The sequence below is a fragment of the Hyperoodon ampullatus genome, assembly GCF_949752795.1.
Source record: "Hyperoodon ampullatus genome assembly, chromosome: 7".
Taxonomy (NCBI): domain Eukaryota; kingdom Metazoa; phylum Chordata; class Mammalia; order Artiodactyla; family Ziphiidae; genus Hyperoodon; species Hyperoodon ampullatus.
The window spans coordinates 96,521,247-96,546,324 of NC_136920.1; the positions used below are offsets into that span (position 1 = coordinate 96,521,247).

Below are 25,078 nucleotides of genomic sequence, written 5' to 3' on the forward strand. Positions count from 1 at the left end.
TGGACCAGGGTTCCCCAGCTCACGGGGTGCCAAGCCAGGTGCAGAAGTCATATTCCAGGGCAGCACTGTTCAGCCAGCTGGGAGAGGTCCCAGCAGCCCCCGACCCCCACCCCAACCCTGGGGCACACTGACCCCTACCCCCCGCCAGCCCAGCCCCAGCGTACCCCCAGAGATTTCTCAGGACCAGGCCATCTGTCTCCCAGCCCTGCACTGGCCCTGGCAGCCCCCGATCCCCCCAGGCTGTCACCATACACGCCACAGCATTTTACTTCTGCTCCAGAGTAATGAAAGAGGTTTCTTTCCCTCAGAATTTAATTTCACGCCTGAGACTCGGCGATTAATTCCATCCCCACCCCCAGCCCCTTCCTCCACTGCCCCATGGGCCCCTCCACTTGTAAATTCTGCGGTGCGCCACGGAATTTGTGTATTTTGCATCAATTAAGTGTCACATTGAGTAATTCTTCCCTGGCACCGGATTTGTTTAGCCCAACCATTCCCACAGGATGTGGAAGAGGCCGCAGAAGCTGGCAGGGAGGGAGGGCGGGCGGGGTGGAATAGTAATAGCCGGGCACGTCTGCGTGGTGGGTTAGTGTCACTCGAGCTCTTTGACACACATTTTGCTCTGTTGCCCACAACAGCCTTAGGAGATCTGGAAGCAGTGGTATCACCTCCACGTGCGCACGAGGAAACTCAGGCTCTGGGAGATCATAAGACTCACCCAAGGTCACATGGCTTATCAGTGACCCAGGCCGACTGGTGCCTGGGTCTCCTGATTCCCAGTCTCAGGCTCCTTGTGAGAAGCCAAGGACAATAGGGAAGGAGCAGAGAATCTTCTGGAAAGTTCTTTCCCTGCGGGGTGGGGGAGCATTCCTAGCTCAGCCTGTCTCCAAAGGGGGCAGGGGGGCGGGTGAGCTGAGGACAGAGGAAGTTTCTCATTTGGTCAAGAAGGGCCAGGAGGGGCGTCAGCGCTCTCACGGTTCACTCTGGAGCAGAATCCGGGGTTAGATTATTCCGTCTCAGACCCCCTTTACTGAACAAGGGTGGCAGAGACCTGGTTCCGGATCTTGGCTCTGCAGTGTGATCTGAGCAGGTCACTGCCCCTCTCTGGTCTCCAGGTCCTCATCTGTGTGTGCCTTCCGAGTCCCTAAGCCAGCTCTACTATTCCATGAGCCTGTAAAGTTCTGCCATGTGGAAAAGGCAGCCCACCCGTCCACGTGCCCCTGTTCACCCTCCCTTAGACGTTTATGGTTCAGCAGCCCTGCTCTGTGCCTGGCACGTGGAGATGCCGTAGGGGATCAGTGCTGCCTCGAGGAGCTCTCGGCCTTCCAGGAGAGCCGGATACGTGGCCCGGTGCTAAGTGCTGTTGGCAAGGGCCTGGGGGGCAGTGGCGACAGTGGTTGCCCCTGGGAGGGAAGCGGGGTGGCTGGGTGCAGGGGGGAGGGGGACTCCCTTTGCACTGTATGCTCTTCTCTGCTTTCTGAAGTTTTGTCATGTGCATATTTGCACTTTTCATTCTTTTTCTTTAAAAAGAAAAGGCTGCTTGAAAATAAAATGAAAGAAAAGGAAAACACTATAGGAATCCAGTGAAAGTGGCCTGAGGGAGGCGTCCAGAGGAGGTGACGTTGAAGCTGGTTTGTGAAAGATGAGTAGGAGTTGGCCAAGCAGAGCAGGCTGGCGGACAGCGTGCTGACAGCAGGCCCTGAGTGGGGGACTGGTGAGATCAGAAAGGGGTCGGGGAGAGGCAGGCAAGGCCAGGCCAGGAACCTGGTTGGCGTGAGATCACAGATCCCAGAAGGGCTAATTCAGGATAAGAAGTGTGGATTGTAATATGTAGGTAGAGGGAGCCTATGTGAGTTTTACATCAGGGGAAGTTCCCCGGTGGGCAGAAAACACAAAGAGGCCTTTTAGGGTGAGAACTAGACTGAGGTAGCAGCCAGCACGCCGCTCACGTAACACGGGCATCACACACAGAACCCCACCCGTGAGGGCCTAGGCCTCCTGCAGTGTAGGGCGCAGGCCCACAGTCGCTGCTTTCTCTAGGTTTGGAAATGCAAAAAACAGAGGCATCGTTGGGGTAGCCAATGTGTTTTGTGGAAGGCTTAACTTCCGAATCCTCCTGGGCCCCAGTGGAAAGGCACTGCCCTCTCTGAGCCTGCCCAGATTGCAGGTGGGAGGAGACAGGAGGGGACAGGTATGCCCATCCTTGACAGGCCCAGACTGAGACTGACCAGAATTGCAAACCCAAGATGTCATGATTCTCATGTCACAGGGACTGTTTGTATGAAAGTCTCTCCCTCCCTGTGTCTCTTGCTGTTTCCCTTTTTCCCTCTGTCTGTCTGTCTGTCATTCTAGCCTAGTCTGCCCACCATATCCTCTCCTCCCCCAGCCCCTGCTCCCAGCCGTGCTTCTCAGGGCCTCCGTCTGGCCCGAGTAGGAGCGTTTCGGCCAGAGTCTGGGGCACAGGGAGACACAGTGAGCCTCCCACACTGGGTATCATTCACTCCGGACACCAGTGGGCAGCAAGTTCTGGGGGCCTGCCTTCCTGCTCCCACCCAGGGCTGGCCAGGACCTCTCGTGTTCTCTGCCTTCCAGACCCGGCCGAGTCGATCCCCACCATCCTGGACGGCTTCCACTCCCAGGAAGTGTGGGCCGGCCACAACATGGAGCTGCCCTGTACCGCCTCCGGCTACCCCATCCCTGCCATCCGCTGGCTCAAGGATGGCCGACCCCTCCCAGCTGATAGCCGCTGGACCAAGCACATCATGGGGCTGACCATCAGTGACCTGCGGACCGAGGACAGCGGCACCTACATTTGTGAGGTCACCAACACCTTTGGCTCAGCAGAGGCCACAGGCACCCTCACAGTCATCGGTGAGCGGGGAAGCCCCTCTTCCAGCTTCAGTAACCTTTGGGAGCACTGCGTGTGGTGGGGAGGGGCATGGGGGCAGCCGCCCCTGCCTCTGGCCGGCCCCAGAGGATGATCCCCTGGTTGGGGAAGGCAGGTTGGTGTCCTGGGAAAAGCACTGGGTTTGAAATCAGAAGACCTGCCTTTTGGTTCTGATATCACCAGATAGTAACTGACTTGGGGAAAATCATATAACCCTGGGCATCACCTCTGTGCCCTTTGCTGTCAAAGGGGATAATAATCCTGGCCCTCCTACCTCCCAGAGGTCACGAGGGTCAAAAGGGACAATGACGGTGATGTGATAAGCTCACGGGGCTTCTCAGCTTCTTGGGAGGAGGCAGAGTCTATACTAAAGGAAACAATGCCGATGTGAATCCATCAGAGGACATATGAACCCACCAGAGGCGACATTCAGAATATTTAGCGATAATTAATAGAGGCACTGATGGATCAGGGCAGACGCTGGAGGTAAACAACCAAGGCAGCCTTTCCAGGACCTGCCAGCTGGGCATTAACTCTGGTGCTTCCTGTTCCTCCCCATCCCAGAGCCCCAGGGTCCAGGGAGCACGTGTGGAGAACAGGAGGTCTTCGCAGACCCCTGCTGCTGCTGAGCTGCCGGAAGGGCAGAGAGGTCGAGGCAGAGGGGCTGAAGCTAAGGAAAGAACCCTGGAGGGGGATTTATGAGACCCAGGGGCATCCTTTGCCCCCCCCACCCCGCCATCCCTCCCTCGAGTTCCCTGCTCTCGGGGCTGCAGGGAAGGTGTTGGCAGCGGTGGGGCTGGGATTTGGAGATTTGGAGACCCAGGATTGTGGGATCTCACTCCTGTGGGGCAGCAGTAGCCTGAGTCCTTGAACTTTGCACCTGAGGGCGCTGTGAAGGATTCCGCCTGGGAAGCAGAAAGGGTCTGTCCAGAGGTGATCCCATCGCCGTCCTGCAGAAGGGGCCCCTCTGCCGTTAAGACTGACCAAAGATGCTCTCCGCCCAGCTCACCACCTATCTCATGAGCACAGAGCTGCAGGTCTGCGGACCCTCAGGTGGACCAGAGAACCACACAGAGCACACCCGCTCCTGGCCTTCTGGGCCTGCTGTCCTGTCGCCCTCAGCCCAGATATGGGCCCAGTGTCCTCCCCATAGTCAAGGGGTCCTGACAGTTGGAGCACATTTATCTGCAGTGTGGGGAAGAGCCCCCCCCCGCCTCTGCGAATTCACTGTGAAGCTGGAAGAGCAGAAAGAGCCCCAAGAAATGCTCTGGGAGCAACAGTTCATAATACAAATGCTTAGGTTACAATGCTGAAGGCCTGGGGGGAAGGGGTGGTCCTCTCATATAAACAAATCCTGGACCGCAGAGTAGGCAGGTAGAAGGACCAGGATTAGAACCCTCTTGACCTAAGCACTGGCCAAAATTGTTTGGTCTAGAATTACCTTCAACCCCTCCTGCTCTACACACACACACACACACACACACACACACTCACACTAACATTCATACACACGCACTCTCTCAGGGAACAGGTCAGGAGGGCCACGTACCCCCAAATCCTTGGAAAATTAGCAAACCTAACTGAGTAATTTGGTGTTCAGAGCTCCTGCCTCAGGACAGACGGGCAGGCAGGTACTTACACACACACACACACACACACACACACACACGCACGCAGATGTGTTGAAAGTTCACATGCCCACCTCCCCATACACACGTGCACATATATATGGTGCCCATATACACGCACAGATACACACATTCCTCCACGTAACACACTCTCATCCTAGAGCATGCACACAGACACACAATAAGTAACTGCCTACAGCTGTGTGCACGCACCGCCTGCCCCCGCCCCGAGTGGAAAGGTACACCTCATTCTCCTCTGAGACAGCTCTCCACCCTCTCCCACACTGGGCTTGACTGGACGACCAGGTTCAAAGGGAAGTGACTTGGCTTTTCTCTGTCTTCCATCCTTCCGATAGTTCCTCTCTGCCAGGTTCACGGCGAGGAAAGCAGTGCTTTCCGTACTCCGCATCATTCTGCCCCCAAGCCTCCCATGCATCCTAGCCCGTGCAGGGGCAGTGAGGAGACATCGGCTGGCTGGCAGGGCCCCGAGAGCCCTGGCTGGTGACCGGGACAAGCAGGATGTCACCTGCGTCATACTGCACTGACACTTCCTGGACAGCGGGCAGAGGCTCTGGTAGTGAGTAGGGAAAGCACAGTGTGAGCAGACTTGTGTGTGCTTTGACCGTGCCCCCCCAGACGGGCCTGCCATGCCCCCATCTCCTGCAAGCTCCCTCTCTGGGGGTCCAAGGCTCCTGCAGGCCTCAAGCTCCTGTACAGAACCCCAAGCCCATGGAGATCAAGGGAGAGAGGCCAGCTTGGGGGTGGTAACCAGCCAGCCAGCCAGTCAAGCGATAAACCTGACTCAGACAGCAGTAGTGACATAAAGATGAGGGACACCGCCCTGCTTTCAAGTGGCTCAGAGTCCGGAGGGAGAGATAGAAACAAAGTGGTGATTAGAAGACCATGACCTTAGTCTTGTGTTACTTACACACAGGGAGCCCCAGAAGAGAGATCTTTAACCCAGCCTGGGAGAGGAGTGGTGTCCAGGAAGGCTTCCTGGAAGAGGTGACACCTGAGTTCAATGTGAAGGATGAATAGGAAGTAGGTAGAGGGGGCAAAGAGTGCTTTAGGTGAGACTCTGGGTGTGCAGGAGCCACAGGCAGGCTGCTGGTCTAGATGCTGCATTGCTGAGAAGGGCGCCAGGTCCCCAAGGGCCTTGATGGCCTTGAATGCCACGCTGAGTTTTTGGGTGCCGTGGAAGTTCAGAACAGGGCAGTGGCTGGCTGCAGCATGGAGAACCGATGGCGGGACATAAGGAAAAGGGGGGCAGGGAGAAGAGAGTACTGCATGGGTCCAGGCCAGGAGCTGCAGGCCTGCAGCAGGACAGGGGTGGTGAGGATGAAGAGCAGGGGATTAACTGATGCATATAAAGGAAGTCAGACCAGCAGAAGGTAGCAAGTGGTTATCTGTATAAGTACAGGAGACAGGTGGCTCGGCCACGGGTGCCTCCCTGGTTTCTAGGGTGGGTGACAGCGAGGACAGTGAACCAGCCAAGCTCCCATCCTCCTCATGAGGCAAAGGGAGCTTCCCAGCCCTGCCCAGCCAAAGGGGCCACATCAAGAAAGCACAAGGCATCGGAATAACAAACGTAGAGACATCTCCTGGCCTGACCCTGCCATTTAACAGATGAGTAAACTGAGGCCTAGAGAAAGGAATTCGCTCATCCTGGTCCCCCCCTGCTACAAGGAGTCTTGGAGACAGAATCAGGGCCTCCTGACTCCTGGGGCCTTTTGTGACCACAGCTCACCTCTAGCCACACTCCACTCACAGTGAGTCCTTTTTCTTTTCTTTTCCTCCCTGTTTTCCCTCGCCTCTCCCCTGCCTGATCCGGCGCAGACCCTCTTCATGTGACCCTGACACCAAAGAAGCTGAAGACTGGCATTGGCAGCACCGTCATCCTCTCCTGTGCCCTGACGGGCTCCCCGGAGTTCACCATTCGCTGGTACCGCAACACCGAGCTGGTGCTGCCCAACGAGGCCATCTCCATCCGCGGGCTCAGCAACGAGACCCTGCTCATCACCTCGGCCCAGAAGAGCCACTCTGGGGCCTACCAGTGCTTCGCCACCCGCAAAGCCCAGACCGCCCAGGACTTCGCCATCATTGTGCTCGAGGGTGAGCTGGGGCCGCCGGGGCAGACGGGCAGGTTCAGGACTCCTACAGCCGGCCAGAGGCAGGAGGCATTCATCCGGCACTCACAGCACTCCAGGCAGATGCACTATCTTATTTAATCCTCCCAAGGGCCCTGTGTGGAGATACTTTTTTTTTTTTTTTATAATAACCATTTTGCAGTTGAGGAAACTGAGGCTTCGGTCACTTGCCCAAGGTCACACAGCCCTGGTAAGGAAGAGGGCTGGGGTTTGAACTCAGGGCTCTTAACCGCCATACTCTGTTGACTCTGCCCTTCAAAATTACTAGAACTTCACTGTTAGAAGGGCCTTCAGTACGGCCTCAAAGACTCTCGGTCTCCCGGAGGCTCTGCAAGGGTGCTGGGAACCTCTGGATTTTTGCATCCTCTCCCTGCCTGAGGTCTCTTCACAGCAGGCCCTGTTTCTTACCATGGACCTGGCTTTCTACCTGCTTCTCTCTCCTTTTAAAGCTACCACCCCCCCCTCCAAGGTTCCTCACCCAGCACCTCTGCGTATGGCTGTTCGGGTCGTTCACTACACAAGGTGCCCAACTAAGAGGGTGAGGATTGAAATCCAGCTTGCACTCCACTTACCAAGCCGTGCACCCACCCTGGGCTGTGACCATGCAGAGGCGGCACCTTTTTCTTATTTGCACAAAGATGCAGGGGGGGTTAGCAGAGGCCCTATCCTTACCAACAAAGTTAGTGGTTCCCCAGCTCCTTTGTTGCTCCCATAATCCTGTTCCTTCCAAGGATTTTTTACTGTGATAACAAAAACACCAAACCTGGGCAAACCCCACGGGTATCTGTCTCACTGTTACGGCCCAGGGGTCCTCATTCCTTGGCAAGTGGGGCATGAGAGCTGGGCATCCATCGAAACTAAGCCCTCATCCTTCACCCAGTGCCCAGCAAACCGCCTTCCTCAGCCCCTACCTCCTCTTGTCCTGCCCTATCCCTGGTCTCTCTTCCCAATGAGGAAACACATCAGCTGGGCGCAGCCTACTGTGAAATGGGTGCCTTTCATCTCAGGGGACCTCCTGTCTGAACTACTCCCCACCCAGGAGCAGACTACTCCCACCCAGTGCATTTTCTCTCTGGGGGCTACCCCTATGCCCTTGGTGGATCTTACAGGACAGCTGGTGCCCGCCAGTCAGAGCTGGGTGTGGAGAATGAGGCTGGTGAGAGGGGCAATGAGCTGGAAGGGAGGGGCAGCCAGAGAGGGAGGGCTGGGGAGAGAGGCCAAAGGCAGTGACCGCGCCAGGCAGCACCAGGCTCCACCAGGCACCAGGCTCTCCCCAGGTTGGAGATAAGCGTCTCCCTCAGAAATGGGGCCAGGGGCCGGCAGCCTGAGTTAACGTCAGCATTTTGGTGTGAAATGTGGGTGGGATGTAGAGCGCCATGTTACATTTGCCTTGCTTTTTTTTGTATGTTTGTTTTGGTGTTTGACTTTTTCAAGGATTTAGCACCTATTTTAATCCTTTACAGCAATCCTGTGTGGGAGGATGGCCAGGGTTAATGATTACGTCCCCCATGATCCATGGAGGAAGTGGGGCCCCGGGGGGTTACTTGTCCTGTCCAAGGTTATCCCGTTAACCAAGACTTAAGCCCCCAAATAGACCCCACCACCACCACCACTGCCCCTGGGCAGCTTGCATTTTAAGGCTCAAGCTTCAGGCTTTTGCTAACAGAGCTACAGCACCAGCACCCCTCCCACTCGAATCAGAGCTGGAATTGGACCGTTCAGGTCCTGGTTCCACACAGAGCTAACCTCTGAGCCTCTATGGCTTTATTTAAAAAGGGAGGAGAAAGAGGCAGACAAGGAAAAGTTGAGAGGAGCTAACATTTATTAAGCACTTACAAAGTGCTGTGTAAGCATCTTTAATGCATTAATTCATTTACTCCTCACAGCATCAGCACCAGGAGGATATTTATCCAGGAGGATATAATCATTATCCCCATTATCTCCATCCTCCACAGAGGGGAGATGGAAGGACTCAGAGAGGTTAAGTAACTTGCCCAAAGACACAGAGCTAACAGGTAGCTGAGGGAGCATTCAAACCCAGGAGACTTCATTCACGTGCACCAAACAGGGTTTTGCGGATGATGCGTGAATCTTGGAAGAACGCAGAAGTGCTTTACCATTGTTATGTCCTCTGCGTTGCCTCCTCCCCATGACGAGGTGGGGTGGCCTGGGGGGGGATGGTCTCTCTGTGACTCCGTGACCCTTAAGGGGGCTCCTTGCTCCCTGCAGACGGCACGCCCCGCATCGTCTCATCCTTCAGCGAGAAGGTGGTCAACCCCGGGGAGCAGTTCTCACTGATGTGCGCAGCCAAGGGCGCCCCGCCCCCTACCGTCACCTGGGCCCTGGACGATGAGCCCATCCTGCGGGACGGAAGCCACCGCACCAGCCAGTACACCATGTCCGACGGCACCACCATCAGCCACATGAATGTCACGGGGCCCCAGATCCGCGACGGGGGCGTGTACCGGTGCACGGCACGGAACTCGGTGGGCAGTGCTGAATATCAGGCGCGAATAAACGTAAGAGGTGCCTGTCTACATTTAAATATCAGAATAGGCTTTTGAGTTCCTTTGCCATCTCTGTGGTTACCATTCTTCTTGTGGTGATTAGTACTTATTATTAATCGTCATTTTGATTTTAGTAGAGGTCCCTCTCCTCTCTCTCTCCGTTTCCCTGCCCTCCACAAGTCCCATCGTCCATTCTTGTGTGTGTGTGTGTGTGTGTGTGTGTGGTACACTTCGCCCCCTTTGCATTCCCATTCCCCATCCCTCTTCACCCCTCCCACAATCCTGCCCCCCACCCCGTTCCTCCCCATCAATCTCTCTGGCCCCAGGTACCCTAAGCGCTCCGCTGGCGCCTACAGTCCCACCAGGGCCTTGCAAGGCCAGGGACAAGGAAGGGGCAGTGGGGCCAGGCTTGCCCTCTGATAGGGGTGTCCACCGAAGCTGTATCCCACTCCCACAATACTCCAGGAGATGTAAGCAGCCAGGAGCCAGGGCACCAGCATCCCTCAGCCCACCCTCCCCTGGCTACCCTCCAAGACCCCAGCCATCAAGAATAGGGGACTCCGGCTGGGCGAGGGTGCCCCAAGGCCATCACCTTCAAGAGAGGGGGAAGGAGTCCTCAGGGTGACCATCCCCGTGCCTCGGGTCTCCAGGTTGCTGTGGTGAGAGCACAGGATCCTCGGAAGCTCTCTGCAGCCCTGTGGCGTCAGACGGGTCCTCATCTGACCCAGCCAGTGAGCCCTGAAACGAGAGCACAAGAGGCGCAGGGGAGTGGGAGAGAAGGGGCACCGGACTCGGGGCACTGGTGGCTGTCGTGGGCACGGGGAAGGGGAGCGGGGGGTTCACGCTAAATTCACCTGTGCCAGGTGTCCGACCCCCCATGAGAAATGCTGCCTCCCTTTGGCCACCCTCCCGCCCTCTCTGAACTGGACGGGGACAGAGCTGCAGGGTCGTGGGAGGTGCCCTGGTCCTGCCCCTCATCTCCTGGGTGGGGAGCTGGAAGCCCAGAGTTTCATGTACCCACTCCAGCACTAACCCTGCATGGTGGCCTCTGAGCCCCCTTTGCAATTCCCACGTGGCCATCCGCCTACCTGACCCAGGTGACGACACTCCCTCCCCTCCGCCAGTGTGGTCAGAGCCCCTCTTTATAGCCCCTTCTCAGGGGCCCACAAAACACATTTACCTGTTGAAAGAAAATCATCCATTGAAGACCTTCCTACTGTCCTTTAAGTAGTTAATGTATGTGCGATCCCTTTTGGTACAAGACCATTATGAGCAAATCAAATGAAAATAGCAAAATCTCTAGTTTTCCATTTTAACCCGCAAATCTTAATCTCCTCATAAATGAGGACTCGCCCTCCCAAATCCCAGTAACTTCTTGGTGAGGCTTCAATTCATTCATCTAGCCTATCCCGTTAGGGGAATGGATTCTCACTCCGGGCATGAATGAAACGTGTCTGTTTGCAGCTATTTGAAGCTAGTAATACTGAGTCCGGGAGAGACCACGGGTGCCCCCAGTTCCAAGCCCCCAGTTCCAACCTCTGCCTTTAGTCTTGTTTTTGTTTTTGTTTTTTTGCGGTACGCGGGCCTCTCACTGCTGTGGCCTCTCCCGTTGCGGAGCACAGGCTCCAGACGCGCAGGCTCAGTGGCCATGGCTCACGGGCCCAGCCACTCCGCGGCATGTGGGATCCTCCCGGACCGGGGCACGAACCCACGTCCCCTGCATCGGCAGGCGGACTCTCAACCACTGCGCCACCAGGGAAGCCCTCTGCCTTTAGTCTTGTAAAAAAGACCTCCCCGTAGAGATTCTAGGAAAAAAAGCAATGACGTTAACTTTGTCAGATACCTAAGAGAGATGGTCTTCTGTTCTGAAAGAACCAGTGTCCACAGTTTCCTAGACAATAGAGGCATGAAAGATTGCCTGCATTTAGAATTGCTTCTTCTCTGGGATAGGGGATTTGTCTGAAATCTCAGCCTAGGCATAAAAAAAAAAAAAAAAAAAAGACCTCCCCCTCCCCCTGCCAAATTTCCATCCCCTAAGAGTTTCCAAGTCCAAGCAACTGAGAAGAGCATCGCGGGGCAGCGCCCGGTGGTCCCTGGCTAACCGCGCCATCGCCCCTCCTCTCCTCCTCCCTCCCAACTCCTGCCCAGGCCCCCCCAGCATCCGGGCGATGAGGAACATCACAGCTGTCGCCGGGCGGGACACCCTTATCAACTGCAGGGTCATCGGCTACCCCTACTACTCCATCAAGTGGTATAAGGACGCCCTCCTGCTGCCCGACAACCACCGCCAGGTGGTGTTCGAGAACGGGACCCTCAAACTGACCGATGTGCAGAAGGGCATGGACGAGGGGGAGTACCTGTGCAGCGTCCTCATCCAGCCGCAGCTCTCCATCAGCCAGAGCGTCCACGTGGCCGTCAAAGGTAGGCCTCCCACCACTGCCAGCCTGAACCAGAGCCCTCCTGGTCACCCAGGGCTGTGGGCCGCTCTTCAGCCAGCCACTCAGGCAGCAGCAGGCAGTCCTGAGGGAGTGGAAAGCCACGGAAGAGAGGGCTCCGGAAAAAAGGGGGCAGGGTGGAAGATTGCTGGGGGCTGGGAGGGGGAGATTGCAGGGGGCACCTAAGAAGGCCACGGGTACCTCTACATTCCAGTTCCTTCTGTGGGCTGCAAGTCAAGGCAGCACTGGCCCCAGGGGCATGAGGGGTCAGTGGCACCGGGGCAAGAGGCCCAGGTCAGAGGTGACAGGCTATATTGTTCCCCTGATGTTAGCATGGAACCACCCAGAACTCAGCAGGGCCCACGAGAGACCAACAGGTAGGAGAGGGGCAGGAGTCAGCGAGCAGAAGCAGCAGGAGGCTGGGTGGAGGGTGCACATGCTGGGGGCCCTGACTCCCTTCCAGGGCGCAGACTGGCCGGCCGAGGCTGCTTTATGGGATGGGCAAGGACCTTCCACCTGCTAATGCAGCTGGAGGCCTGGAGAGCACCGCCTGGTCCCTAAAATCCTCCTCCCTCCCAGGCCCGCCACGCTCACCTGGGTGAGGTCTGTGTTTTGTGCGGGGCTACCTAACACCGTGCCTGGTACACGGCAGCCATTCAGTAAATGTCTGTGGATTAAACAAATGAATGCATATAAATGAGCAAATAAATGAATTCGTGACTAGACGACAGCTGGGTTTAGGGGCTGTGCGGGGGTGTGAAGCTCCCTCCCAAATACATTCTTTGGAACTGACAGGCCTGGAGATTGTCTGGACGGTGGGTGAAGGCAGGGTGGCCTGGTCACCTAGGAGGCAGGACGGAGAGGTGGCGCCTGCCAGGCCTGGCTAAGGAGAGGTCAGTAAAAGCCAGGCAGCGGGGGTGGAAAGTCACTGGGTCACTGGTGGCCATGTTGGGTAAGGGGCTTATGTCCCTTTCTGAAGAGCCAGGGAAGGCTCACGCATATCCCCAAGGGACAACATGAACCCGGAGAGGGGGACCAGCCTGTGCCCTAGGGCCCATGGGAAGGAAGAGAAAGCAGGGGGGTCCGGGCCTGGAAGGGGGCCCTGGCACAGGCGGAAGGCCCCAGAGGGCCCCAGACTCCTGAAGCAAGATGGAGTGGAGGCCTTGTGGACAGGAAGAGGGGAGTCTGGGGGAAGGAAAGCTTTGGGGAGACAGATGCTGCCTCTGTTTTGGGCCCCTTCACGCGTGCAGTGAAGATGGGACCTCCCGGGGCAGATGTCAGGAGAACAGCTGGAGAAACGGTAGGTAGCAGCAAAACGTGCAATCAGTGCTTCGCCCCTCTGCTCTTTGTCACCAGGGCTCATTCTCATCGGCACACTGGGGCCGTGTCACACGCGCCCTTGTGCATCCACCACCTGTCACAGCTCCAGACAGTGTGTGTTTCTTGAGCTGAAACTGAGACACTAGTCTGGGTTGGAGTGACTTTCTGGGAAGCCTGGCTCTGAGCCTGAGAACTGGGGGACGGGCTGTCTCTGTGGTCCATCTCCAGCCTGAGGAGGAGAAAGGAGACCCTAATAGCATCTGCCTCGCTGCTGCCCCCCACTGCTGCACCCCAGCCAGGCTGAGGGGCATCCTGGCCCCCTCTTTCAGGCTAAAACCTTTGCCCAGCCCAGGGGCCTTGTGCCGGCAGGAACCTCACAGCCCCCAGGCCCCATCCCCAGCCTGCCTCCCGTTCCCAGCATCTCGGGGCGACCCGCCTGTATCCATTTCTGTCACAAGCCGTGGACCGAGAGTTGACAGTGTAAACATCACACATTAAAACATCTAACCTCTGCTCTACCCCCTTCACCCTCCTGCACCAGCGAGCATTTGGCCGGGTTTGTTGGCTTAAAAAAATAAATAAATAACAAGGCTCCAGCGAGCCTCTGAGTATGCGGAACATCCTGAAAGCTGCTTCTGCTCATCAATTATTCAACCCCATTCAGGGAGCGATCAGTCCTAATGAATTGAAACGGATGCATTCCGTCTCAGCGACTCGCTGGGCCTGTTGTGATTGTGCTGAGCGACCATGTCTCCCAGCCCTGGGAGAGGGAAAGGGACGCGTGCGTGCGTGTGTGTGTGTGTGTGTGTGTGATCTCAGAGGGCAGAGCCCCTACACTGGGCACATGTAGCTCCCAGCACACAGCACGAGCTTGGAGTTCAAAAGCAGGGGCATATGTGTGTGTATAGTACACAGGCGTGTGTGCACACATAGCCCCTTGCCTACCCGCAGGGTGTGTGCACACATAGCCCCTTGCCTACCCGCAGGGTCTGCAAATCCAGCCCCAGAAGGGCTATAGTCACTTGTTTTCTCTCCAGACCGAGAAGCAGCATTTGTATGAGGGCTCTGGGACCCTGTGCCCCTGCCTGTCCGAAAGCTTAAACCCATCATCCCCGCTCTCTCCCAGTCTCCCTCTCCCCACTTCATTAGAATGCACTTTTGCAGAAGAACCCATCAGAGCTGATTACGAGCATGCTGCTTGATTAGCTGTTGTGTGTTCTAAGAGCTACTCAAGGAGGAGGGTGGAGGAGGTGCCCCTGGGCGTGGAAAGGGGCCCCGACTCTGAGGGAGAGAAGGACAGGGCCCAAGGGCAGCACTCTGCACCCCACTCCTGCTGCCTGGCTGGGACGTGCGTCCCACCCAGAGGATCCGAGCAGAGACCTGGAGTGTAGGAAAGGGTGAGTGGGGGCAGGACAGGGCACTAGAAGCTTGAGATTTGTGGGAAGTCCTACCCCCCATCTCTCTGTGAGGCCAAGAGCCCGCAGGCAGGGCGGGGCATAAACCCACGCTGCTCCATGAGCTGGAAAAACCTGACTCCATTCCTTCTGGGACTGCTTGTCTTCTGACGAATTTTTCAAACACTGAGCTGAGGAGAGCAGAGCACACCAGACACACATGCTCATGCATGCACACACATGTGCAGAGACCTGTGTACATGAGTACACACGCATGGACGCACTGTACGCATTGTATGCACGTGCATGCAACAAATAGACACGTGTTAGCCTGTCCACACTTGCGCACACACCCACATGCAGCTGCATATACACAAATGTTCCCTCTGTCTGTACCCTCCTGTGAAGCGACATTCCTGAGCCACAAAAGGTGGCTGCAGGTGCTACCATAGAGAATGTCACCTAAGTGAGCCTGTTGTGATCCAGCAAGGCAGGAGGGCCAAGGGGAGAGAGGGTGAGGAAGCTTCAAGGGCTGCCTGGGCTTGGGTGCATGTGACAGTGACTGGCAGGGGAGAGCCAGGCTGTGGGGAAGGCGAGTGCTTGTCTCTGGGCACCCAGAGTGATCCTTGGCAGGATGCCAAGAGGAGGACCCAGAGATCCAACCTAGATTTGGTGTCTTTAGGGCCCTCTGTAGCTGAAAAATAATGCAGCATAAAAGCATCTCTGGGCACGCAGGCCGAATGTTTAATTAACTAAGAAGGCAGGGCTGCAAGTGGGGCTTCTTGGCTTTGGCTCAGTGAGGGAACATCTCCACCCAGTCATCTGAGTCTCCGGAGCCAAAACAAGGGCATGAGGTGCTTTCTGCCCATGCTCAGTAAGGCCAGGACCCAGAGGTAGTGCCAACACACACGCACACACACACACGCACACACACGCACGCACGCACGCACCCTCACTCCCTAGTGCCTGTACTCCTCATCCACACTCTTGCCTCCCTTGCTGCTCAACAAGTCCCTGCCGTGTGCTTGGAGCCTTCAGGGAGGCCCCCTTCCACCCTAGAGAATGTGTTGGGGGTTTCTAGGATCAGGGGGCTTAAGAGAGAGCCAACCCCCTGGCCAAATGCCTGCCATTGGCACAGGTGGAGTTTTGGAAGGAACACACCAGAATCCAGAGGAAGGGGGCACAACAGGTTCCACAGGGGCAGATTGCCAAATGTACTGGGGGGAGGGAGTGCCAAGGATGCTGCTGCCAACAGCCCTTTTCCTCGGCAGAGGGAGCCGGGAGCACAGGAGCAGGCATCCTCCTTACTGGACAGGCAGCGACCACGGTGATGGCGGTGTCCACGATGAGGAGGAGGAGGAGGATGAAGCAGTATCTATTTATTCATTCAGTGCCGTTAACTACGCACCCACTATATTCCAGGTGCTATTCTATGAACACAGCTGTGCTCAAGACAGACAAAAACGCCTGCCCTTGGGGAGCTTACATTCTATTAGGGAAATGGTTAATAACGTGAAATCCGTAAAAGATGTCTCATGTCAAATAGGGAGCGGGAATCAGAGTGCCAAGGGGCAGGAAGAGTGGTTTGCAATTTATTTATTTATTTATTTATTTATTTATTTTTGCGGTACACGGGCCTCTCACTGTTGTGGCCTCTCCCGTTGCAGAGCACAGGCTCCGGACGCGCAGGCCCAGCGGCCATGGCTCACGGGCCCAGCCGCTCTGCGGCATGTGGGATCTTCCCGGACTGGGGCACGAACCCATGTCCCCTGCATCGGCAGACGGACTCTCAACCACTGTGCCACCAGGGAAGCCCTGCAATTTTAAATAGGGTGGTCAGGGAGGGCCTTCCTGAGACGAGGGGGTTGCATTAAAAAAACTGAAGTGAGTTATTAATATACCTATAATATTAAACTTGTTACAACTGGAAAATCAGCATCAGGCTTTAGAGATTACTTCATCCAACTCCTCCGTTTTGCAGATGAGAAAACTGAGGCTCAGGGGCAGAGACAGAGTGGTGGTGACGAGGCAGCTTGCCCACGTCACTCTTGGATTACAGAGTCTTTCCCCATCTCTGTGCTTCACAAGCAGAGAAGCTCCAGCTTCACACAGCGCCCATTCTCTGCTAAATGGTGCAATAAATAAAAAGGTTCGGTCCTGAAGAGAGATCATGAGAGACACCATGAACTGTTTATGGGCTGGGCTGGTGGTCAGCATGCCCTCCTCTGTGCAACACCCCCAAACAAGTGGCCGAAACAGCTTTATGGTGGCCAGGGACCGCAGGGAGTGCCACGACCGCTGTGTCTTCTCAGCCACGCCAGCCTCTGACCTCTCGCCATCACAGCATCTTGCTCTGACCCTCCTTCCCTCACAGCTGACTGAGTTGCCCTCTCACCAAAGATGACTGTGGCCAGAGCAGGGCTTCCAGAGATAAATCCCTTGGTTATGTGGCATCCATGCCCCTCACATTCAGGCCATGTGCTGGGGAAATGCTAGGAGTCATGGGCAGGAGGGGAGTCCTTGTGGACTATCAACCCTGAAGAGGTCCCTTGTCATCACCGCCATGGAGGTGATCCGAGTCTCAGCTTCATCTTTCACAGAAGTGGAAATGGACATACACACACGCTCAAGGAGCCCATGTCCACCTCTGAGCGCAGGGGAGACACCACAGACTCACAACTCAGAAAGCAGTCCCATGTCCACATCACGGGGCGCGCCACCCTGCTTCTCAGAGCCTCCCACTCACAGCCTCCTGCTGGTATTCAACGAGACCGTGAAGGAGCCGGGATCCCTAGGCTTTCTTCTCCCTCCACGTGGTCCTCATGTGCTGGGGTTATAGGGTTGTCGGAATGCCAGCCTGGAGCCGAGGAATTCTGTGAGCAGCTCTGGCCTCTACCACTCCCACCAAGGAGCTTCTAAGGGGACACTTATCCCCCCACAGAACCACACCTGCCCCATCAACCTGCAGCAGAGCAGAGTGGGGCGGGAAGTAAAGAGCCTTACTCCTTGGACCCCTGGGGGTGATCTGGCCATCTACTTCCAGCAGGGCAGCAGTGCACTAGAGAGCTCTGGCTGGCCCCGGTGAATGCCTAACCCCCACCCCAGGATGGAGGTTGGCTGCTGTCTCCTTCCCTGGCCGCTCGAATTGCCATCAGTGTTATTCCTGAAGACCGGAAGGGAATGACAGCCCCTGGTTGGCCTCTGCCTCTTGTCCCAGCCTTTTCCCACACTCTCGCTCCATATATTTTGTAAAGCACGTGCATCCTTTAAGCCTCAGTCCAAATGCCACCTCCTCTATGCAGCTGCGCTCACCCAACCAGATGACGCCTCTTCTCGTCTCTGAGTTCAGTATCTGTGTATTCAGGTGGTGCTTGTCCAATAACCACTGAGGGAAATGTCTTAACTTCCCGAGCAAATGCTATGCTTCCGGAGGTTCTATCCATATTTTAAGCATGCTTCTACTTTCCCCAGCCCACACGGAGCATAATGCCTTCACAGAGCAGGCATTCCATAAATATTAGATGAATTAGTTAATGAATGAATTAACCTGCCTTAGTAACTTATTCCATTATCTAAATCCCTTCGTACTGAGAGAGACAATCTTTCCCTTGCCTGAGCTAAATCTCCCTGCCTAGTTTCAGTCTCCATTTGCTCTCTCCTCAACAGAAATGGAGCTCTTGGCCATCCACCCCTGGGGCAAGGCCCTCTCCTCTCTAGGCAGAGCCCCCCAGCTCCTTGCTTGACCCACGCATTCCCCTCTGCAGGCCCTCATGACTGCCACGACTCTCCCCATGTCCCTAGGGCTCTTAAAGGAGCCAGCTCTGGTGCTAGCAAGGGCCTGAACCTCAGGAAGAACCAAGGGAGAAGCTCCCAGCTCCAAAATTCTGTAGCATAAATACAGCATCTTGAGGAAGAGGGTAGAGCTCCCTCTTTTTCTGGATGAATCCCCATCCTGTGCTCTTCCCACCCCTTGCCCACCTCATAGGGAAACTTCTGAGGTCAACCCAGGAAATGATATCCAGACATATATTTATTCATTTACTTACCTGACAAGCATTTATTGGCCTCCTACAATTTGCCAGGTAAATAAGTCCTAGTTACTGCCCTGCAGGAACTCCCAGACACCCAGGGAAGGTGGTAATGCAAACAGATACCCCACCGGCATGTGATGAGTGCCATGATCAAGGTGTGAACCAGGTGTTGCAGGGCTGTGCAGGAGGAGGGCAGGCTTCACAGAGGAGGTGGTACTGGAGCGGGGTCTGAAAGGACGGAGAGCAGTTTCCCACGAGGCCTGCTGGGCTCTAGATTTGGGTCTCTGTGGGAAGGAAGACTGGACCAGAATTGGTTCTGCTAAAGCTAAGGAGACAAACTGGCTGGCAGATCTGGGTCTCTGCAACAATTCCATCAAAAAGTCCAAGGAGGCCAGAGGACTCAATCTGACCAAAGCACCCCAAAAAGGGCAGTGGGAGGATCAGCAGAGCCCAGCGAGGAATCTCTGGGAAATCTCAGCAATGAGCATTGGGCCATTACTAGAGTCAGGGTTCCAGAGAAATCTCTCTCGAGATATCCAAGGCCCCACAAACCACTCAGAATACTGGAGGCAAGGCCCCAGCCCAGGGAGTAGCCACAGCCAGAGTTTGGGGGTGGAGAGATCCAGACAATGACCAGAGCCCCAGAAAACCTGGCTGGACTGAGGACCTGGATTTGAGCCCATGCCATGGCGGAGCACACATGGTGGTTATTTCCACCCAGGGCCCAGCTGTGTTCACCCAGGCCTGGGCTGAATTTTGGAGCTGTGGGTGTTTATGGAAAACCGATGGAGCCCCCATGGCCAGAGTGAAGGGTAAGGTGGGAGGTGACATTGAGAAGGTCAGCTAAGGCCCCTGCTCTCATCCCATAGGGCATGGGGGCAACAGCCCTTCTAAATGTCACTTCCTCTGGACCTAGAACTCTTGACCAGGAACTTCCCCAGAGATCCAAAGGGCTGCCAAGGGTTTTGCCCTGTCCACACCTGGCCACTTCACAGGGGCCGCTTCCTACTGAGCCCTGAAAATCCTTCGGGTGCCTTGGGCATGCATATGATGTCACCTATCCTTTTCCCCTCAGGGTTCACCCCCTGCTGTGTCCACTCTGGGTGGGGAGAGTAGCAAGCTTCCAAGGAGGGGTGGGGCTGGTGCCTGGGAGAAGGCCAGAGGACTGTGGACAGCCTTGTAATTTAATTATTTGACTGCAGAAAGGATGTCTCATCTACTGGGTGCTCATCCTCGTTAAGCTGATTGTCTCCTTCTCTCTCTTCTCCCCCCACTTGCTGGGGAAGTCACTGTGGCCTAATTGAGTTATCATAAAGATAATGGCTGTTGCTCTAGCCAGAGCTGAGAAAGGAGGATCCCTCTTGCAGAGGCTCAGGCTCCAGACAGGCCCCCCCAGGGGCTGAGATGTGGGCAGTATGAGAGGAGGAGGGCCGAATCTCTGGGCTATGTGGATGACGCTTAGCTGGGTGAGTCTAACCAACTGGTTATCTCGCAGACGATAGGGCTCCCTCTCTGCTCTTTCCTGCCACCCATGGGGAGCTTGTTTATGAGACAAAGGGGTCTCTGGTCTGGGCATGTTTGGGGCTTTCTCAACAAGGCAACCAGGTAGCATAAGAAAGAGAGCTTGGACTTGGAGAGCAGACAGATCAGGTTTCAAATCCCACAGTCCACTCTTATGAGCTGGGTGATCTAAGGCAAATGAATTCTCTGCTCTGAACCTCAGTTTTCTCATCTGTATAGTGGGGACAATGAAGCCCATATCACATTATTGGTGGGAGGTGTGTATAAAAGAGCTGAAAACAACCAGTGATGGGAGCTTCCTCTCGCCCGTCCTAATGCATGAAGACAATGGGGTGGGTGATGAGACCTCTACAGGGGGAGACCAGGCTACAGCAGCCTGGCTTTAGATGAGCAGCTGTGGGGTGCACACGAAGGACAGCCTCAGCGTCTGAGGCACGTCATCTCTACCCATCCCAGGCCCCCAGGCATCTGGGAGACTCAGCTCTGGGAAGAGACAGTGAGCACAGGGGCACCGAGGAACGGCAGGGAAGTCAGGTTAAAAGCTGGGCAGTGTGTCAGCAAGCAGACAGGAGTCAAGAAGCACATGAGTCATCACCATTCAAGTTCCAGTACAAATCTGAAGGTCATGATTAGTTCAGGCCAGCCCAGGCCCTGAACAGAGACAGCAGATCCAGGCCTGGGTGGGCAGAGGGACGGGAGCCAGGGGACAATGACAGGGCACCCCAGGAGATTCTGCATATATGGGAAAACAGGCACCAGTGCCCACGGAACTCTATTCACAGCCCACCGCAGGGTTGGGAGGAGCCCGAAGGCCAGGCAGGGATGGGCATGCTGCTGGCCAGGCTGGGGAGAGTGGGGGCCTGACAGCAGCACTCCCCTTGCTTTCCCAGTGCCCCCTCTCATCCAGCCCTTCGAATTCCCGCCTGCCTCCATTGGCCAGCTGCTCTACATCCCCTGCGTGGTGTCCTCGGGGGACATGCCCATCCGCATCACCTGGAGGAAAGATGGACAGGTGATCATCTCAGGCTCGGGCGTGACCATCGAGAGCAAGGAATTCATGAGCTCCCTGCAGATCTCCAGCGTCTCCCTCAAGCACAACGGCAACTACACATGCATCGCCAGCAACACAGCGGCCACCGTGAGCAGGGAACGCCAGCTCATCGTGCGTGGTGAGTGAGACGGGCCAGCGAGGTTGGGAGGAGGAAGGGTCCAGCTCTGTCTGCTGCTAAAAACACTCTCTAGATTTCAAGTTTGAATCATGGGCTCAGAGAAAGTTGACACTGGCAGGGGCCTTAAAGATCAAGAGGTTCAAACCTCTTCCTCTCCAGGCCAGGACACTGAGGCCATGAGAGGAGAAGACCCTGGCTCAGTTGGTCACTGGTGAAGTCAGAATTGGCACTCAGAATTCCCAGCTTCCAACCCAATGCGACTGGCAAAAGCTCTCAACATCTTGGGTTTCAGATGTTCAGAGGTGCCTGCTCCCAACTTTATAATGGTCCAGGCCGGGCTAACATTGAATGGAAGGTGCCCAAAACCCCCAGAAAACCTATCAGAGACCGAGATGATCTGTTCCTCCCCCACCTTCCCTCTTTCTGCAGTGCCCCCTCGATTCGTGGTGCAGCCCAACAACCAGGATGGCATCTATGGCAAGGCTGGTGTGCTCAACTGCTCGGTGGACGGCTACCCCCCACCCAAGGTCATGTGGAAGCATGCCAAGGGTAAGCCCCTGGCCAGCCAGCATCTCTGAGCATGGCCAGGGATGGGGTGGGGAGGATGCTAATGTGATTTGGGCCTGGTCTCTACACATGCCCCCTAGCCCTGGGTTCTGAACTTTAAGGGGACCCCAGGCTATGCCTGAACTGGAAGTCATCCTCAGCTACCCCTAAAGGGTCTATGGACCAGGAATAGCTGTCATGCTAATTCCAGATTTCCTCTTGTCCCCATAGATTGACTTCTCCCCTCCCCCCTCCAGCCCTAGAACTCAGTATACTCCCCAACTCTCCCCACCCCACCCTAGGGTCCCAGAGTCTCATTGACCCCTGCTTCTCACCAGTCAAACCTATTCTGGGATCTTGGTCCTTCTTGGAACCCAACTTCATCCCAAGGATGCATTCAGTTTCTGACTAAGCCCTGCGCCAACCTCTTATCCTTACTGTGTCCATGGCTGACTCTGGGGCAATGGGAGGAGGTATCCAAAGCCCCCCCTTGGAGGATGGCTGGCTTCTTTCCCAGGCCTGACTGCCTACAACCAGGCAACTGCCATTTGAGGGCTCAATCTTCCCTTTGCCTATTGCCAAGTGGCCCAAAGATAACTCTTTCTTCCCCTCCAAGGAATTCAGCCCAAAGGAAGCTCAGTGCCAAGGTGGGCATTGAGCTGAGGCCCCCCAACTCCATACCTCAGATCCATACCTCAGATCTGAGGCAGGGTCAGCCTTCTGTGAGGGTCTTTCCTGTTTCCCAGGAAACAAGAACTATGTGAGCTCCCAGCACTTTGGGGATGCTACAAAATGGCCCCAGATCAGCAAGAGAAAAGTATCAGGGCCATTTCTTGAGGCACTCCAACCCTCCCAAGCCTAGACACCAGACCTCCTAACTGCCACCTCCTTTCAGGGAGCGGGAACCCCCAGCAGTACCACCCAGTGCCCCTCACCGGCCGCATCCAGATCCTGCCCAACAGCTCGCTACTGATCCGCCACGTCCTGGAAGAGGACATCGGCTACTACCTCTGCCAGGCCAGCAACGGCGTGGGCACCGACATCAGCAAGTCCATGTTCCTCACTGTTAAGAGTGAGTCTTGCCCCCGTGCAACCCTCCAAACACCCCCTGAGCATAGACCAAGGCCCATCTCTGCACTCACCCTGCCTCCCCATTTGGTTTCCATTGCTCCTTCTGTGAAGGGAAGGCAGGAAGGATGCCTAGACAAAGGTGGGCTTGGGAACCTCTGATGGGGGATTCAAAAGCACTCTCATCTAAAACAATGGCCTCACTCTAAATGGCCCCAGCTCACTCCACTCCAGTCACGATAAGCTCATGATTTGCTGTACCACAGTATCATACGACAGCCCATTTATTTTGCTCTGTAGGTTGGCAATTCCATCTGAATAGTCATATCAAACAAGTTCTTTCTTTTATTTAATGTACACCTGCTAGTGTATAACCTGTTTGTGGCTTAACAAGAAGGAGACCATGTATGCGATGTAGGAGATAGGCCTATGGGCAGAAATCCTGGGTTCCAATTCCACATCCGTCTGATGAGCTTCCTGGCTTTGGGCAAGTGACTTCACGTTTCTAGGTTCCTTTCCTCACCTGTGCTAGGGGTTCATTCCCAGCCCACTCAGCTCCCCAAATCATCATAAATAACACAGGAACTGATCATGGAAAGGGGAAGAAGCTTTGGAAAAGCCAAAAGAGCAATAAAACTCACTCTAGTTCAGTACCATATCTCTGGCTTCTAAATCCCCAGACCTAGAGCTGGAATCAATGACGTTGAAGTCTAGAATATCCCTGAGTTCTGTTAAGTCACACACAGACATTCCTACTGGACGAGCCTATCCCTTTACGCTCTTAGGGGTCTGTATAGTGAGCCCCCAGGAATCATGTCAAGACAGTGTCTGGCCCTTTGTCATGAAACAGACCATGGGCCACGGAGAACAGCGGTAAGAGCCTGAGTTTTAGCATCTGCCCAAGCCAACTGTGAATATGGGTGCCGTGTGGTAATTACAGTGACCTCTAATGGGTTTCCTTGGCCTCTGTATCTCATTTTCCTGATGTACAAAAGGAGGGTCAAGAGAGCTCCTTTACCTGTTATGTTTTGTATCAAGAGTAAGTCAGATGACATGGATAACGCAACCAGTATGGTAACTGGCACCCAGTAGGCAGTCAGAGATTTAGCCACCAGTTTTGTTTTTAACGGGAGACACTCCAAGGTACGTGTAGGAAAGGCAGCTGAGAGCAGTGCCCAGTGTGCGGTCTGCCCAGCGTCTCCCTGGAGTCCCCGCCTTTAAGAATCATAGCTTCTTTATCGCTTGCCAAAGCCTCACTCACTCAGCACAAGACGGGGAAGCCCCAGCAATCGATCGATGCTCAGGAAGCTCCAGGCACCGGAATCCCCGCCTTGGGGAGCTCTTCCCTCACACTATCAAAAAGCACTTTGTCCTTAATAAAACCAGGCAATCAATCTACATCCCTCAGCCGGGGAGAAATTTGCTAATTCTGCCTGCGTGAGGCAAGAGGAATAGTAGGCACCTCGTGCAACTATCGCTGTCCTTGGTATTTGATCCTTATCTCCCCACCGTCAGCGGGAGAAAAGAGCCCAAGCTCTCAGGCTTTTTTTTTTTTTTTTTTGGTCTTTGTTAGAGGATTCTACTGGGCAAGCGTGGTGGTGCCTTTGTGGCCCGTGGCTTCTCTGTGGCGCTGAGGTGGATGTGGGTGAAGGGAGACGCAGGGGTCAGGAGGTGGGCTGTGTGCAAGGTGACCCAGTTCACGTCGGCCTGTCCCTGATGTCCTGGGGCGTCCTGGGCAATTCGCTTCTCCCCTCTGGACCTGCATTTTTTGGTGCCATCCTCACTTCACGACCCAGGCAGCAGCTACGAGCACACATCTCGTAAATCCCGGGGAAGCCTCATGAACACGCGCAGCACCAAGTCACACACTCAGCCACCACGCTCGCAGTAGCGTCCACCTCTGGCCCCTCTTCCCAAGGGATGATGGGAGCTCCGTACTACTTGTCCTCACTTGTGGGCAGCATCTGGACCTTGTTCCTTCCGTCTTCCCCCTTGTCCTCCTTCCAGCCACCTTGTCACTTTGCTTCCTTCCATAGTGAGGCGCAGGCGCACGTCTTCCCTTCATCTGCTGTCTCACTAACACCTCCGGCTCATATTCTCCCACTCGCCGCGCCCCCCTCATCGGCTGCCTGTGACCCAGTCTCTCCGAGCGGCTCACGCAGCATCCCCCCTCACACGGCCCTCCCCCACAGGTTGCTTTCCAGCTGGGCCCCCTCCCACATGCTCTGCACACTCGGGGTCTCCAAACCCTCCCCCACGTGTGCCCCCTCGGATGACCCTTTCCTTGCACAACTTTTTCTGTCACAAACGCCTCCTTCCATTCCAGCCCCGCTCTCCCCAGTGACCTGCCAGCCCTGCTAGAGGCCCCTGTGCCGCCCCAAATGCCAGCAGGAGAGGAGGAGGAATTTGAGGCCTGAGGGCAGTC

General features: G+C 55.5%; 1 protein-coding gene across 1 annotated transcript in view; it reads left to right on the forward strand.

Annotated features, from left to right (window-relative positions):
- DSCAML1 (DS cell adhesion molecule like 1) overlaps positions 1-25,078 on the forward strand; it is a gene marked incomplete at both ends in the record, with an annotated part of 340,933 nt that overhangs the window by 243,838 nt on the left and 72,017 nt on the right. The window contains 7 exons of the mRNA XM_079708702.1: positions 2,593-2,871; positions 6,352-6,627; positions 8,892-9,188; positions 11,318-11,590; positions 20,761-21,039; positions 21,469-21,588; positions 22,481-22,657. Coding sequence (XP_079564828.1) covers positions 2,593-2,871; positions 6,352-6,627; positions 8,892-9,188; positions 11,318-11,590; positions 20,761-21,039; positions 21,469-21,588; positions 22,481-22,657 — 1,701 coding nt within the window. The remainder of the gene's footprint in view (positions 1-2,592; positions 2,872-6,351; positions 6,628-8,891; positions 9,189-11,317; positions 11,591-20,760; positions 21,040-21,468; positions 21,589-22,480; positions 22,658-25,078) is intronic.